This window comes from Agelaius tricolor, unplaced genomic scaffold (assembly GCF_023055355.1).
Source record: "Agelaius tricolor isolate 1412-34295 unplaced genomic scaffold, bAgeTri1.0.p SCAF_10, whole genome shotgun sequence".
Classification (NCBI taxonomy): domain Eukaryota; kingdom Metazoa; phylum Chordata; class Aves; order Passeriformes; family Icteridae; genus Agelaius; species Agelaius tricolor.
In genome coordinates, this window is record NW_027269270.1 from 1,104,287 (window position 1) to 1,121,024 (window position 16,738).

At 39.7% G+C, this 16,738-nt stretch overlaps 1 protein-coding gene across 2 annotated transcripts in view; it reads right to left on the reverse strand.

Annotated features, from left to right (window-relative positions):
• The window catches only part of SPAG16 (sperm associated antigen 16), a 374,434-nt gene that overhangs the window by 166,947 nt on the left and 190,749 nt on the right, over positions 1-16,738 (reverse strand). For both annotated transcript variants that reach the window (XM_071434327.1, XM_071434326.1), the window contains one exon: positions 9,887-10,072. In XM_071434327.1, coding sequence (XP_071290428.1) covers positions 9,887-10,072 — 186 coding nt within the window. The remainder of the gene's footprint in view (positions 1-9,886; positions 10,073-16,738) is intronic.

Genomic DNA, 16,738 nt, shown 5'->3' on the forward strand with positions numbered 1-16,738 from the left:
CTGAAATCTTCAGCTGCACATAGCAAAGCTCAGTTTACAACTGAATATGTAATGAAAGTACTGTCAAGCCATGAGCAATAACCTGATATGGATCACTTAGAAGGCTGACACACTTAGAATTAGGTTTTCATCAACCCACAGTACCAGTGCTAACTTCACACCTTGTATCTCAGTGTTCCCAAACCCTCATTTCAATCTTAGCCTTCCAAAGTCAGCTAAGATCTGTATAACTATGAAACAAACCCTGATATTATATTAAAAAAAAAAAATCTAAAAGGGGCTTTTAAAGGAGCAGAAGATCACATACAGTATTTTTGGTTTTTTCTCTGAATTTCAGAGCAGGGATATGAGTGTAACTACAGCTGTGTTCCCAGTGTGCAGCAAACTCCTGTGCCCTTTATGCCACACAAACACTCTGTGACCGTCTGCTCTGTATTAAATAATTCACAAATTTTGTTGACATTTTACTGCAATCTCCATATTAAGATTCCATTATCTAGAATGTTTGTGTTGGTGACAGAAATATGCTTGAAAGAGACACTAAAATATAAAGAAATTCATTGGGTTTGCATCAAGTGGATAATTCCAATACATATTTAATAGGTTTCCCACAGACACATGCCTTTGCAGGCTCTGAGTTCAGTAAATAGATGCATAAAAATTGTCTTGCAGATGGTGAATTGATTCCTAGCTGGGAAAGATATTGGTCAGCCTAGAACAAGATTTTTGTGTGATGATGTGTCTCAATTCACATCAGAAAACCTACAAATATTGAAGTGCAGAAGGGAAATTGCCAACATTTTTATTTGCTTCATCCTGATCTTCATCACCTCCACCAAGGCAAAATCCCCCTTATTTTCCTGGGAAGTGTCAGAGGGGTTGTGTCTGCTGAATTCACAGGCTTAACCACTTGGACCATATGGGAACAGACCTTACAGCTCTCAGCCTGCTTGAGGATTTGGAGATCTGTCTCAAAGAATAACCCACACCAGAGAAGCTGTGTTACTTGTATGAGGGCAAACAACTTAGGGAAGTGTAAGGAGTGAGGACAGAAATGAGCCCCAAGTTTTTAGAAACTGCCCCAGAGAAAAGAAATCACTATTGGGTTGGGAACAGTATTCACATTTTAAGGAAGTACAAACACAATTCAGTGTCTTCCAACATCAATTAAAGACCCAGGGCACTTTTTTTTGTATTCAAGAATTAATTGTAAAGGACTAAGATGCAACTTGTGTTCATTTTCCAGCTGAGGCTAATCAAAGATGAATAGAGTTTGCTCTAACAGGATGCACAACTAGAGTTCCACCACTTGGGAGAGAAAATAATCTTGTCTAACATCTGAACTCTTAAAACAAAACAATAAAAAGGAAGAAAAATAAAACCCAAAAGCATCACACACAGACATGTCTGAAGACTGCCTGGAGCCAGAGGACAAGAACTTGAAAAATTACAAGAGGAATTTACATGCATTAAGGCACCCACTACAGCAAACTTTTACTTTGAAATCAAATGACCAATGCATCTGATCTCAAACCAGGAGACATCAGCAGCTCAAAATAGCTCACATTCTGGTGGATATGTAGATATTCCTGTCAGAGTATTGTTGCTTATGAATAGTAGGATGTATTCCTGCTCTTTTTAGTTCACTGGGAGACAAGAAGAGAAATAACCTACAATTACCTGTGCTGCAGACACGGGGATTTTGGGTGACAGTGCTCCACTTGATTGTGGAGCACAGACTGTGTGTGTATTATTTGCACTAACTGGTACTGACAGGATGTGGGAGTGATGATGGAGATACATAATTTTAATGAGCTGTTGTCTTCCCTGAGTTCTGTAATAATATCTGACACTTTTCACTGCTCTGTGAATTATTCTGTTGGTACAATTAATTTCTGGTTTGGTGGAGATACTGTAAGTCAGTATTTCTAGGAAAACAGCTTAGGTAAAGAAAAGCCTGCCAGTAATGAGTGACTGTAACGTGAGGGAGAAAGAAAAAATCTGGATAATGAGCCTGGATATGGAGTGGAAAACTATAATCTGACTTCAATTGTGCTGAGTGCCTGCAGTGCTGATCCTTTGCAGTTGAGTTGTGAATCTAGGACAGTGGAAACACTCTGTCAAGATCTGACTAACATTTTGCAGGTTATAATACCTGCACACTTGCAAATAGGACAAAGAGACAAAAACACAGTGCCTGAGCTTCCTCCAGTGCAAGCAATCCCAACAGACTCAGCTTTTTGGACCTGCCAGCTGCTCTGGTTAGGATTTAGTGGAAGGAAGCCTCAGTTTTACCTCCCTCATTCCTCCTGCTCCTGAAGTAGCTTCCAGGAAACTGAGGAGGTATTTGGACAAATGAGGGACACCAAGCAAAGGGTGTTCGACTTCCAGAGGAGCACATTTTCTCACCAGCTCAAATAAAGCTTCCTGCTGTCCAACAGGAGCCTCAGCCACCTACACACAATTTAGGAAATCTGGCTTAAAGGAGGAGAACTAAAACATTAAAAACCCCTAAGAGTTGCATCTAGTAGGTTTTTTCCAAGCCATACTGAAGGCTGAAACAATGGAAACAAGGAAACTTCTGAGATCAGGAAATTATACACCCTTTAATGTAAATCAAGTGCAACTTTCTAAAATATCTTTTCATAAAAGAAATACTATGTAGCTAACTATGGCAGAGTTCAGGTAGGCCTACTCAGAGATCTCTGCAGAACTCAGACATTTTAGAAACCAGCTCTATTTTCAGCTTCAGTTTAAAAAAAAATAAAGAAGTAACTTGATTTTTTCCCCCCTCCATTAATCAAAAACTGTGATGTGTAGCTCAAGACCAGTAGCAGAAATCAGAAAGCAAAGCACTTACATTTCTGTGTATTTAATGCTTTAGGAAAAAAGGTCAAGATATTCTGAATTAAAAAGAAAAATTATCACTTTAACTACTAAGATCTTCAAATATGCTTCTTGTGCACAGGCTAAATTTCCACAGATGGTTCCAGTAAAAGCCAGAGAGAAAATGGATTTATCTAGACCAGTAGCCAACTGTCACCACTACAAATATTTCAGCAGAAGTTACACAACTCCTGCCATGTTTTACAGAGTAATTAATATTCACATAAACATCTATTTCTCATGGAACTATATTGTTACTGAAAATCCAATACTGATTTTCTTTCTTCTCACCCAGTAGGAAGATTTGAAAACAACTAATCTTGACATATTTTTATCATCCCCAAGGAACAGAAAGGCAGGGTTTTAATGATGGCTTCAGTTGTTGGCCTTGAGTAAAGCCCTTCACCTCTTTGTTTATTTCACCAGATGTAAATAATGGTATTGCCCAGCTTAGGCATTCCATGGGCATCAGCTAAGATTTTTCTGGCCTTTGGGACCTGCAAATATGTGGCCATAATAAACATTTCTCATTGCTGATGCATGTTGCCTCATACTAAATCCACCATGTCATTTAAGTTTACAACATTGAGTTCAAGCTACATTTCCTGTAAAGTTTTGTACTTCAAGCTTCATCTTATCCAGTATTATGAAGATTTAGCCATATCTTCCCCTTAACTGAATAGCTCTGCTTTGAATATAATCTTTTCCTTGATAATTCGCATTTTCAAATTGATTTTTTACAATTGGCTCTCTGGGAATTATATCAACGAGATTTTAGACATTCCTGATCCTGAAAAATGTGTTATGGAATTGTAGCATAATTATAAATTTGGAGACTTGGGCATAGGCCTGGATTTGATTTGAAGGATTAATAGCAGCTTGTCTCTCCAGTGCTCCTTGGAGGATTCCAAAGGGAATTCTCCTTTATCAAAATGGCAAGCACTTCCTGCTCTGCTGTCAGGAGAGACATTACAAACTACCCAAAAATGGTCCTTCCACATTTCCTCTGAGTTCTTCTACCTGCCTTCTAATTTCCTGGAGGACATTTGTCTTCTCTGAAAATAGATTAGCTCCACTCTTACTGGAATCAATTAAACGTGGGATCTGGCCAGAAGAGCCTGTGGCTTGTGTCCCACTGAGCAGCCAGTCAGACACCTCAGATGGGGTATCTGGATAAGGACTGGCTACACACACTCACTCTGATTCAAAAAGGGAAAATACAGCTCCATTTTGAAACTAGAAAATCTTTAGGTTACGTCTGAGGTGATTTTTCAGGATCCTGATATGGATGCATTTGGTGTGGTGAAAAAAACCTACAAATCTGTGAGTAAATAATGCATTTCAAAGCTCTCCATTGCTTAAGGGTAAAGGAAGAAAAAGAAACAGAGTATGAATGTCAAGGATGGCAGGAGAAAACAGGCTAAACCCTGGGCTCTGATGGCACAAAGCAAAGACTGTGACCAGTCCATTTGGCTACATTAAATCATTAGTGAAACTAGAGAAAAAAACCCACCCCAAAGCATAACAGCAGTTTAAAATCAACTTAACCCTGTCATGCACTGCACACACTCAAGGTGTGTATTAATAAAACACAGGCAGTGCCATCATTGCATGATAGCATTCCATGGTATCATTCCAAGGAAAGCTGTAGCTGACAAGGGCTTCTAATTAAACAAAATCCATCCCTGCTGGATTTCTTTAAATACTAACCCTAAATTTTCCAAAATTAAATACTTCTTATGAGAAGAAACAAAACTATAAACAGCAGTTACCAAGTGGAGAGAAATCACAACAGGAGATAATTTTAATAGGGGCTTCGGAGCAAAAGAAGGAATTATTTATATAATCTAGTAATTAATGCCAGATACATCTGACACTTGGGCAAAGAAGTGAAAATGTCCGGTCTTGTTGCAGAAAAGCAAAAAGTGTCAACAATTTTTTTTTGTATATCTGGAAATAAGTAAAGGAATATATGAACACCTCAGTAATAGGACACTACCCTGGAGGTTGTACAGGAGAATTAACAATAAGCACTATTAGTCACTTCTAACATTTGCACCTGAATAAATGCACCAATAAGATAGAAATGACTGAAGACTCAGGTAAACACACATTTTAAAATTTTTAAATAAAATTTGATTATGCGAGAAATTTCCATGAGTAGAGAAAAATTGCCATGTTAATGGAAAAAGAAAAGAAATGAGTGATGGATTAAGGAACCAGAAATGGCTCAAATTCACAAACACTTCCTCACCCTGGGCTCTGCTGCAGGACAGCACAACTGCATTTCTTGCTGGCCTAATTCCACATAGTTTGTACTACTGAAAGGAAGTAGAGAAAAATGGAGAACTGGTCTAATGAGTGTAGAATAGATCAACTGGAGAAAACCAATTCTGGCTGTTCTGCCTGCTGCAAACCATTTCTCAAACTCAAAGCATAAATAACAATGTTTGCATCTAACATTCGCTGTAGAGCATATGTCTGCAAAGCTAAACAACCGCCTGTGTTTACATCAGATATACGATGCTCAGCTTGATTTGCGTATCTGAGATCAGGCTGTAAATCTCTGATGATATTTACCACTGGATAATTGAAATTAATCCTGCCAAAATGACTTTGACAGTACTGAATTTATGGTCTGAGAAAACACCCCTGGAACTGGCTGCTGTGCTAGAACATAGCTGGCTGCAGATTTCCAACCTGAGCTATGCTGCTGCATTAAATCCTGGCCACAAATGATGAACCTCTCCCTTTCTTCTCCAACTTCCTATTTCCATAATCATTAAGAAGTGGGGATAATTTTGAAGGTAGCAGATATGTCCCTGTTTTGCTGTTTTGTTTTGGTTTCATTCCATGGCAGGCACAGGAGTTACCTTTCTTCCCTGCACTCCCTGTCCCAATGTTACACCACTTTCTTTTTAATGAAACCAATTATCCCAGCAGAAAGCATCAAGAAATTCCAACAGCAGAACTCAGACTCCCTTGAGTCCTTCAGTAACTCCCATCATGGCTGTGTCTCCAGCTTGTGTCTATGTTTCCAGGGGAAAAAGAAGGGGCTTGGATTTTTGTTTCTTTGCTTTCTGTTTTATTTCTTAAACTCAGCTTGTGTCTTTAAATAGAAGGCACATAAGTTGTCTAGAAGAACAGAGTTTACTACAAAGTTACCTTACATTATCCTCCTGGTAGGAATGTCATTTGTGGCCTGATACATGATTGAAACTTTCATTATACATAGAAGAAGAACTCTTGTGAATAATAAAAACCCCCAAACAAACAAAAACCCCAGCAGTAATTTCTAAGAAAATTCTAAGGAAACACATTCTAAGAAAATAAAATTCAAATATTTAGTAGGCAGAACTTTCTCATCATTGGCAAAGAATTATAATTTATTAAATTGTTATTTATTAAAACTGCTGGCGACCTTTTCCTATTCAAGAGATGTTGCATCATGAATTCTTTGGACTCCAATAAGGGCTTTGATGATTGTGCAAGTTGTACCTTGGATTTTGGTGCTAAAAGATAGCAAATAGTCTCCCCAGTTCCTTACACCAAGTTTGCAACTACAGAGAATGCTGTATATTTTCCAAAAGCAACACTTATAGAAAAGTACGTACCTAATGTATAAAAGTGGCTTTTTTGAAAATCAGGAATAAAAAACCAACTGTCACCCACTACAGAAATGGATGGATTTTTATTTGTAGCATTTTTTAAAAACAGACCTCTTTCAGAAAGGTGGCAGTGATAACTCTGACATCCTTCTTGCTTTTCTCCCCCTACAATCTGCTGCTTTCCAGGCCTATTCAATTTGAAAGCAGGCATCCATCCAAATATGTAATATTAAGGAAGAAAGACAGCTCTCATTTATAAAATCTTAATTCCTTGTTAGTGGAAAGAATAAAACCACCAGATTAACTGTGATCACTGATTATTATCCTCCCACAAGAATGTTATCTTGGGCTCTGTCCCTGCTCAGAGCTTGTGGCACCTGTGATGCCTTGTCAAGGCTGACCTAGAAGAGAGGCTAGATGGAGTTAAAGAAGGGATTTATTAAAAAATTATAAAGTAGGGATTTATTAAAAGGATTCCTCAATGGATCCACCTTGGGCAGCACAAGAGCCCAGCCAGGGCTGCACCCAAGATGAACCAAAATGGTCACAAAATGGACAATTGGTCACAGGGTCTCTCACTTTTTATAAGCTCTAGTCCATTTGCATATTGGAGTTAACTGTCCAATTTTAGCTTTAGATGATGAAGCCCCATCCCTCTTGTTTTTCTCTCTTCCTTCCACCATTGTTTATGCTCCTGGGCTGAGATTTGGATCATTTGTCCTTGGTCCCCAGCTAGAGAAGGAATCGTATTCATTCTCTGTGAAGAATTTGTCTCCCTGCTCTGTGAAGAGAGCTCACCATCCCTTAATATGAAGCTCAGAACTGCACACTAAAGCAGCACAGAATCTGAAAAATATAAAAGCTAAAACCTGAGGCATCACTTGGACTGGGAGAATGCTGATGATGGCATTTAGATGAGCACCTGTTCTGTGGGGATGGGGAGACAAGTAACTTTCCAAGCATCTTAAACCATGGAAGGCCTGCTCCTTGTCCCTGCTGTCAACACAGCCCCAGGCTGCCAGGGATGCTGAAGGAGGGCACACATTGCTGTGGTGGCCAGCCCAGCTGGCTGTGATCACACCAGAGAGCTCCAGGCTCGTGGCACATTCCAGGGGACACCCTGGGACAGTTGGGATTAGTGCTGCACACTTGGCCAGGTACCTCAGCAAGCAGCACTGCCAAGTCCAAACTCACTGCAGGCTCTTCTGTAGAGCAGCTCCAAATCTAACAGCAGCAACTTAACAATCCAATGGAAACCATCAGCTCATTAATCTGTCCAGAGCCTTCCCTAATTTCCAAATCTTGCTATACATCCTGCACAGGCTGATTTTTCACTTAAATGAGCCAACATGGGCCTAAGGCCCAACTGCAGCTGAGTGTTCTGCAGAACCCAGGTGGCTTAAGCTTGAAACAGCCACATCTTGTCATCAAACCTCTTGTAGAGAAGCTTTTCCAAAATGTGTCATTTTTGCACAGCCCTCACTTCATATTAATTGCCTACCCCACATGCAGCTCTACAAACTCACCTGAGCCAACCACAGCAGAACTCACCTGGTTTTGCACTGAGGCAATGCAATAGCACCCAGCACATGGCTTTTACTGGGAACACACCAAAAACCCAGCAGTGAGGATTCCCACAGGGGCTTTGTTTTTTCATACTCTGAATGCACCTTATTTTAATCGGACTATGTCACATTTTTATACCACTTCCTGCTGCCTCTAGCCACTGAGATTTTGCATAATTTTTGGTGTTTCAGTGATTCTGCACGGATAGTCAGCCTTTCACACCACGGCTGGGATGTTACTCTCTTATTTTCACAGGCAAAGCACAGCTCAGATAGACTGGAGGCAGAAATGGGAGGTGGTGATGAGTGTGAGTGGGAGGCACCATGGGTTGGTGGTGAAGGTTTGCTTTGATTCCTCTGACTACAAAAGCTTCCTCAGTAGAGAAAGCATTTTCAACTGCCTAAACAAAACCTTTGCCTATGCAAATTCACACCCATTCTGACATAAAATTAAAGCTATTAATATTATTTTTTAAAGGTCATGAATATGCCATAAAGGATGATCAAAGCATTAGAAATATACAAAAGGTTAAGAAAAGAGTTGACAACACATTAGATTTTTGCTGTTTCCATTTCTAAGGAAAACACTGACCATTAATGCTTATTACTGATAGTAGTGGTGGAAGCATCACCTGTTCTCAGGACTGGCTGACCATTTCTATTATAAAAGCCACCTGTCAGCTGGCTTGAACTTTGCCAAACCTTAACTAGTTGTTTGGGGTTTTTTCCAAAATAATTTGGAATAATTCATGAAAGGATGGGTTAGTTATCCCATTTTGGAAACAACATTTTTAATATCATTTAATGCTTCCTCAATTCATGGTTTGAAAGCAAGACTGGAAATCCAATACTGACAGAGTTTCAATTAACTCTCAATGGAATCTGGATGAATTGCAACAGTTTGAAAAGTCTCCAATAAGAGCTCACTGCAGCTGAAGAAGACTGGGAGGGATTTAGGAAAAAGGAACAGAAGAAGAAATTTTCTCTTGCTTTTTCTTCCCCTGCAGTGGCCAACAATCATGGAGGGGTATTTTACCTCATTCAAATGCAAAGGAAGTAAAAGACCAATAGGAAATGGAAAAATCCATTAGGATTGGATAATAAAGAACCAGGGAAAAGGCCTGTAGGATTGGAAACTTCTCTGTGGACTGATGGCATTTAGCTGTTAATGATCAGACCTAGTACAGTACAGTAATTCAGGAGCCTAGTTTATAGAGAGATAGTTTGGAAAGAGATAAATCCATCCCATTTCTTAAAGGGGTAAATTAATCAAAACTGAAGACAACTGGAGAGAGTTAAGGAACTAATAATTACTTGGTAAGCACAAATACACTGATATTTTAAAAGCACCTTCATAAAAATGCATTTGCCTGGATAATAACGAAGGTATATGTTGATTTATTAATCAAGAGTCACCTTGCTGAAACATAGATAATGACTAAAATAAATTTCCACTTGGCTAACCTTAGAGTGTGTTGTATACTTATGAGGTTGAAACAGCATATAGAAAACTTACTGAGAGTTTTATTCAGTTACTTATTCAAATTACACATTGAAGTCCCACTAAGTTCTTCCCTTAAAACCCCCAGCAAGAATAATGGCTGCCAAGTGAAAGCCTGTAAAAGCAAATACTTTCTTTTTGGCACTATGTTAATTTAAGTCCTTGCTAGCCACCTTTATCTAGTAAATCCCACCAGAGGCTGACTTTTCCAGCACTGCCTTTGATTCCCTCTGCTCTGCGAGTGAACTCCACCAATCGATGGGGAGCTAAACTACACCCCTGGTTGTTAACGAAGGTACCAATTAGCGAGCACAGAGCCTCCGTACCTGTTGACATCCCAGATTTTGCTGGTGCAATCGGCGGAGGCGGAGGCCACGAAGTCCCCGCAGGAGTGCCAGGAGCAGCCCCGCACGGCGCGGGAATGGCCCCGCAGGGTCAGGATGCAGCCGCTCCTCGACAGGTCCCAGAGCCGCACCGTGGTGTCACCGCTCGATGTCACCAGCTGGGTGCCACTGCTCAAGGGAAAAAACATGTCTGAGCCAGGAGACAGATGAGAAATGTTCAAGCAAAATAATTTAGCTCTGTTTGGAAGGACAGGTTAAGTTGCATTTGTTGATTTTACCTTAAATACATATGAACAAAAATGATCTTTGAAATGTTTGTATTTTTACTGTGCACAGTTTTCTGACAAGCTATAGATGAAGTGGCCACATATGGGAATGCAGGACATCCCTCTGGCTGTCCAGGACACCTGCCAGGGGGCTCAGACGCCCTGGCACAGAGCCCAGAGAACACCTGTGGTTTTGATTATGACCCATGGAGCAAATTGCCAACCTTAGATGAAGATCAGCAAGCCACAACAGTTTAGGTAGAGTAATAGTGAAGTTATCACAGGCTGGAAAAGTAGATTTTGGGGTTTTTGGTTTGGGGTTCAGGAGGCAAGATGGAGGGATCTGGGTGTGTCCAGCCTTTCTCCTTCTTCTTCTTGGCCTCCATCTTCTGCTGTGATGGTGGCACTTTTGGATTGGTTTAGAGTAGAAGCTCACTGTCTAACATAGGTGATAGGCATTGGGAAGTAATTGTAAACATTGTACACACAATTTTTAGTATAAAGACATAACACTGCCCTGGGGGCAGGCACTGTGCTTTGGACTGTCTTGCTGAGCAGACCTCAGCAGGGCAGGAGAAAATTTTTTATAGATAAGATACAATAAACAAGCTTGAGACCGAGAAATGAAGAGCTCCAACTCATTCTTCAAGTGCTCGGGCTGGGAAAAGAGACTTTTAACATTCTCGGGGTCACAGTGACCCAGAAGGACCCTGAGAGCCACATATTAATAAATACACTATCCAAAGAAAGGGAGATAGGAAGTAGCTATCCCCCACAGGAAAGTAAATATGGCTTTCAAATAAATTCCTACTTCTTGCAGTTCATTTTGAGTTAACCAGAGCTTTCAAAATACAGTATGATAGATTCAGGGAAGAATATTTGGTTATTTTCCAAATTCATACCATTTTCAACATATTTTTATTTTTAAAATCATCCTAATTTTGTTTTTTCTAACTTTGTATAAACACTTCAACACATTCACCATCTCATGGGGTCATTGATACGTTACATAAATGAAAAATACAGAGTTCATCTCAGATTATTTTTTTGCCAAATATCAGATATAAACTAGCATAATTCTGTTTCCTTGGACATATGGCTTCAGACTAAGAGTCCATCTGTAACATTTTATATAACTAGTAGGGGACTCTTAGTAAAAAAATTAGAAAAAAGTATGTGAAGTAATTCTCTTATTAAACCCTCCCAGACCTACCCTGTGGCTCAGGATTTCTTTGTGCTTAAGAAGATTCCATGGATTTTTTTTTCCCTATGAGTAATTGATTTTTGAACATATGCAAACCTTTGGCAACTGCAATCTCTTATGTCAATGAATTCCAAAATTTAATTATGCCTTGTGTAAAAAGCTCTTGTGGGGTCTTAGACACCTTACTTCATTTTGTTTCATGCTTCTAATTCTACTGCTGTGATTAAAAGCAAACAGAGTGCACCTTCACCATGACTAAGTGTGACACCAGCCTTGGTGGGACAGGCCCTGTCCTGTTCCTTGCCAGGATGGAGACTCTGACTCATTCCTTGTGCAGATGTGATTCCAGCCCTTGGAGCACATTTCCCACCCCTCTCAGCACCCTGCCAGCTGAAAGGAAAGGAACAGGTACCCAAGGAAAGTACACAAAGGCACTGTTTCCTGCTTTATTCTGTGTTCTTTCCATTTAGTTACTATTTTTGGCACTACTGAACAGAAATTTTCAGCAAACTGACCACAGTGCCTCTGAGATCTCCTTCCTGAGTACTGATAATTAGACACACTCTCACCTATTATCTATTCTTATTTTAGGACTGTTTCTTCCTGTGTGTATGCCTCTGTTATCACCTGTACTGAATTTCAGCTGCTGCTTCACCATCAACTCAACTGTTGAGACAGGAATCTTTTCTTCACATGCTCCTTTTCACTGCCCTAATGAGCAAACTCATCCTCACTCCCTTCCCCAGTTTCCAAGATCAGGTCCCAGTACAGATCCCTGTGGGACTCAGAAATTAATTTCTCCATTCTGAAAGTGACATTTGATTCCTATCCTTTCACCAGTTTTTAAACTTGTGAAATAAATTTCCTTTTTATTTAGGACAGTTCTGCTTCCATGAGAGTTTCTGTGAAATGACCTCAAGAAGAATTTGCTGAAAATCCAAGTACAGGAAATTCATGAACCTCCCTTGATCAAGTGCTCAATAAGCCCTTCAGAGAATTCCCAACCGATTTCTGAGGCTTAATTTCCAAAGCCATGCTCACAGCTCCCAGGGCTTCACTGCCATAAATGTATCCATGGATCCTGTAATTTGCCTCTTTAATATAATTCCTATCAAGATATGAAAATTAGATCAATCCATCTAGAATGCCTTCATCCCAAAATCATATAAAATATTGAAAAAAGTTATCACAGCCCTCCGAGGAATAACGGAGGTTTTCACTTTCTAAGCAAAAATCTGTTTAAATTGTTTTCATACTAGAAAAAACAAGAAACAGGAAAAATGTTTGGGGATAATACACAAAAGTACAGTTCAGAAATAGTTAAGCTGTAGGTTTTCAGACCAATTTCTGCCATTATCTGAGCAACATCAATAAGATGACCTTGCCCTTAGGATCCAATAAAGTCTTTTATTTAAATAATGGCAAAGGTCCTAACTCAGGCAGTAGAAATCCTTCTTCCAAATCTCTGGATATAAAATTGTGGGAACTGAAAAGAGCTCAAGGGTTGATCCTAAGCACTATTGTAAAACTCTGAGTAAGAATACACTCAGAGATATTTAATTCAGTGCTGCAGTTTATTTAAAAAAAAAGGTGTGGGACCTGTGGTGTCAACCCTTTTATGTTATATTCTCCCTTTCCTCCTTTTCCAATAGATGTCCACTGAATCATTTGGTAAAAGTAGCTGCTACGACAGCTTGAAATATGTGCATCATTTACCTGATAGATCTCGAGGGAGAACTTGCCATCATGAAAGATCACCCAGCCAAGATTTTGACTATTTTTAACACTTGCAGTTTAGGTTGCTATTTTTTGTGAAAATATCATTACAATATTCATTAATGCAGTTACACCCCCATGCCTCAGACAAAGCTCTGAGAGATTAATCTCTCAACATTTTTTATAACATTGCACAGGAATAGTCCTGAAGCTTTTGTCACACATAGCAGAACATAAAGGCATGAAGTCTGAGTAGGGGTTTGGAGGAGACCCTAATTTTGTTGAGCTGTCAGGAATAAATGTGCTTTTGTTAACGAAACACGTTCAGTTTTAATAAGCCAGATCTCAGTTCTGGAGATAGATAAAATTAGAGAAATGACAAACCATCATAGCCTTTATACATTTATAAAATAGGAGCTTAAAACAAATTCAGAGTCAGGTATAAAGTGGGACTGATGAAATCTGCAACTGATTTAGAGGGAAACATGCACTGCCACTGTTGTGAATCACAAAAAGAGATATATGGCTTATGCATTTTTTAATATATAATCCCCAAAATGCTACACAAAGAACTGGTTCCTTGGGCTGAATTTCAAAAATACACCATCCAGGCAGTGATGAAAATCTTTCAGAAAACAGATGTGAGCAGGAGGGTAGTTCAAATGGATTCAATTTGGCAATCTGCAGCAGGGGAAGGAGTTACAAGTGAGGTTTAGCACTCCTTACAGATCAAAGGAGAAAAAAATAGTGGAGATTGGAAACAAAAGTGCAGCAGGAAGCAGATTTGAGGGACAAACTGACAGTGGAACTAAAGGCAAAAATACTCAGGAACACAGGAATTCAGTGCCCCAGCCCCCTGAAACACAAGTTGCCAAATATTCCCTGTGTATAAAAAAAGCATCAGGTCATTAAAGGATGGGGATCTGAGATTATCCATGCAGGAACTTAACACCAGCATTTTGGGGAAGCACAAAGGGAATGGTGGCTGTCAGGGCTGCTTCACACAGAGGCTGCACTCCCTGCTCAGGAAACCCTCCTGGTCAGGATTCACACCAGACACACACATAATGAACAGGAAAGTGCTGTGTCAAGCCAAGTCAGACATCTAAATCAAGATGCTGCTATTAGGAAAAAGCCCTATCTACTTAATAGCTGATCAATAATGACACACTTTCTCTGATTTGCAGCATTTTTCAGTCCTGGGAGATAAAAAGAAACGCTCCAAAATCTGAGGTAATGTTTGTTACCCATGGCTGCAACGTTTTTGTACAGTGCTATTTTTCCTTCTAAGAGCATGTGTGGGGAAGAAACAAATGTATCAGGGAAAGCAGCTGTTTTTAATATTTAGTTTGTGAGTTTACCCAGGTATGGTAGTCACACAGCCCTTTATCATATGAATGATGTTCAAAAAAAAAAAAGTATGCTGATTTTAATATTAAAACATATGAAAATATGACCTCAGCCTTAATTCTCAGCAGCAATACATAAACTCCATTTGAATTTCAGACTGATCACTAACAGGGAAAGCTCAAAACAATCCTGTGCACTGTGCATATATCTAACTCAGAGGAGAATAAAACACTTTGTTTTTTAACAAATACATCAAAGAACTAGGCAAGATATTAGGAGACAAGAAAAAGGTAAATCCTATCTTGTTCTGTCACTTCAAACACATTCACATTTATGCAAATAACATTGCCAGCTGTCAGAAATGTGGTGTTTTTGTAAAGAAGCAGCACCTTTGTGCATAGTGCTCTGTGGATCCCAAACAGTTAGGTTTGTATGGTATTGTGTGGCTTGGTTTTGGGGGTTTTCTGTTTGCACTTTCTAGCAGACCAAAGGACTATATGGATGAAAGATGCCTGTATTGAATAAAGTATTTGTGTAGAAGAATCTTTCCAAAATTCTAGGCAATGGAGAGCCCATGGCACCCATAACCCCTGTCTTGCCTCCATGGATTGACCATTTTTAAAAACATGACATGTACATCAAGTTCTACCTTTCAGCTGATTTCTGGTATTCCTAACTGGTACTGTAAACTTGCTCTTCCAGAAACAATTAGAGTGGAAAAAACTTTGGAAACATTAATTCCACCTTCCACAAAAAGAGATGGAACATTAACTTCTCAAACCTTAAATCTTTCCTCCCCATATATTCTAAACACACACACACATTTCCTTTCATTACACATTCCTGCTCCTTCCAGATTCACTGCTCTCACTACAAAGACACCTTTCCATTAACACTTCCCAAGTTGCAGACACATTAATAATTAAGACTCATATTCAGCAACAACATGAGCCTTTGGCACAGAGTCACTTTGCAGCATTTCATGAGGCTGAGTGCCTCTGTGGAGTGCCACTCAGGTGATGGCAACAGCTACACCAACAGCACTCCCCTGTAAATGTGTCACTCCTAACATCAACAGCCAAAGTGCAAACACTGCTCCTGCTTCAAATAGTTCTGGACAAGGGACAAGGGACTGCTCCAGGATATTGCTCATGTTTCCTCTCAAGACCCTGTGGCCAACAACAGTTCTCAAAGCAAAACCAAGTCAAACCTAACCTGGGTTCAAGTTTTTTGTCTTAAAAAAGCTGCAGCAAGAGGCAGCATCTGACTGGAGCTTAAGCAATGCAAGTGATGCCTCAGGTTTTAGCTTTTATATTTTTCAGATTCTGAGCTGCTTTAGTGTGTAACTCTGAGCTTCATATTAGGGGATGGTGAGCTCTCTTCACTGAGTAAGGAGACAAAACAATTCCTTCTCTAGCTGGGGACCAAGGACAAATGATCCAAATCTCAGGCCCAAGAGCACAAACAACATGGACTGAAGAGAGAAAAACAAGAAGGATGGGACTGCATGGGCTGGAGCTATAACTGGACAATTAACCCCAATATGCAAATGGACCAGAACTTATAACAGTGAGAGACCCTGTGACCAGTTGTCCATTTTGTGACCATTTTGGTTCATCTTGGGTGCAGCCCTGGCTGGGCTCTTGTGCTGCCCAAGGTGGATCCATTGAGGCCTTTTAATAAATCCCTGCTTTATTCTTTAACTCTGTCCAACCTCTGTTCCAGGTCAGCCTTCACAGGGCATCACAAGCATCAGCAACACAACGGCAAATCTTAAACATATAGTCCAAAATGTTACAGGGGTAAGGGTCTTTCACCATGACATTGAAAAACACTTCAAAATCAATATCCAACCAGTTAATTGGAAAAAATACATCTCTTATTTACTTCTGTTCATGCAATTATTCAAAAGCAAAATTCTAAAAGCCCCTATGTTATTTGCAATATCAGCAAGGTTGACAGTAGGCACAGTAAAGTACAAGGGAAGAACTGCAAATACTGCTAAAGTTTACTTGAATTTTGGTGACATTTTTTGCTAGGTCAAAGAGGAAATATAAAGAAAGAAAATGCCTAGGGAAAAAAGTTATTCCATGAAGAACAGAACTAATCAACACTGAGTGCCTATGGGAGCATCTTTTGCCCACTTCCTTCATCATCGTAGCTGTGAATTAAATAAATATATCAAGAATTGACTGATCCTTTAGAGTTCTGTTTTCCAATTTTGGCCAGACTTACCCCGCGAGTTAAAAGTTACCAGAGAGAGTGGAAGAGAGCATAAGGAACATGTTCAAGGTGGCT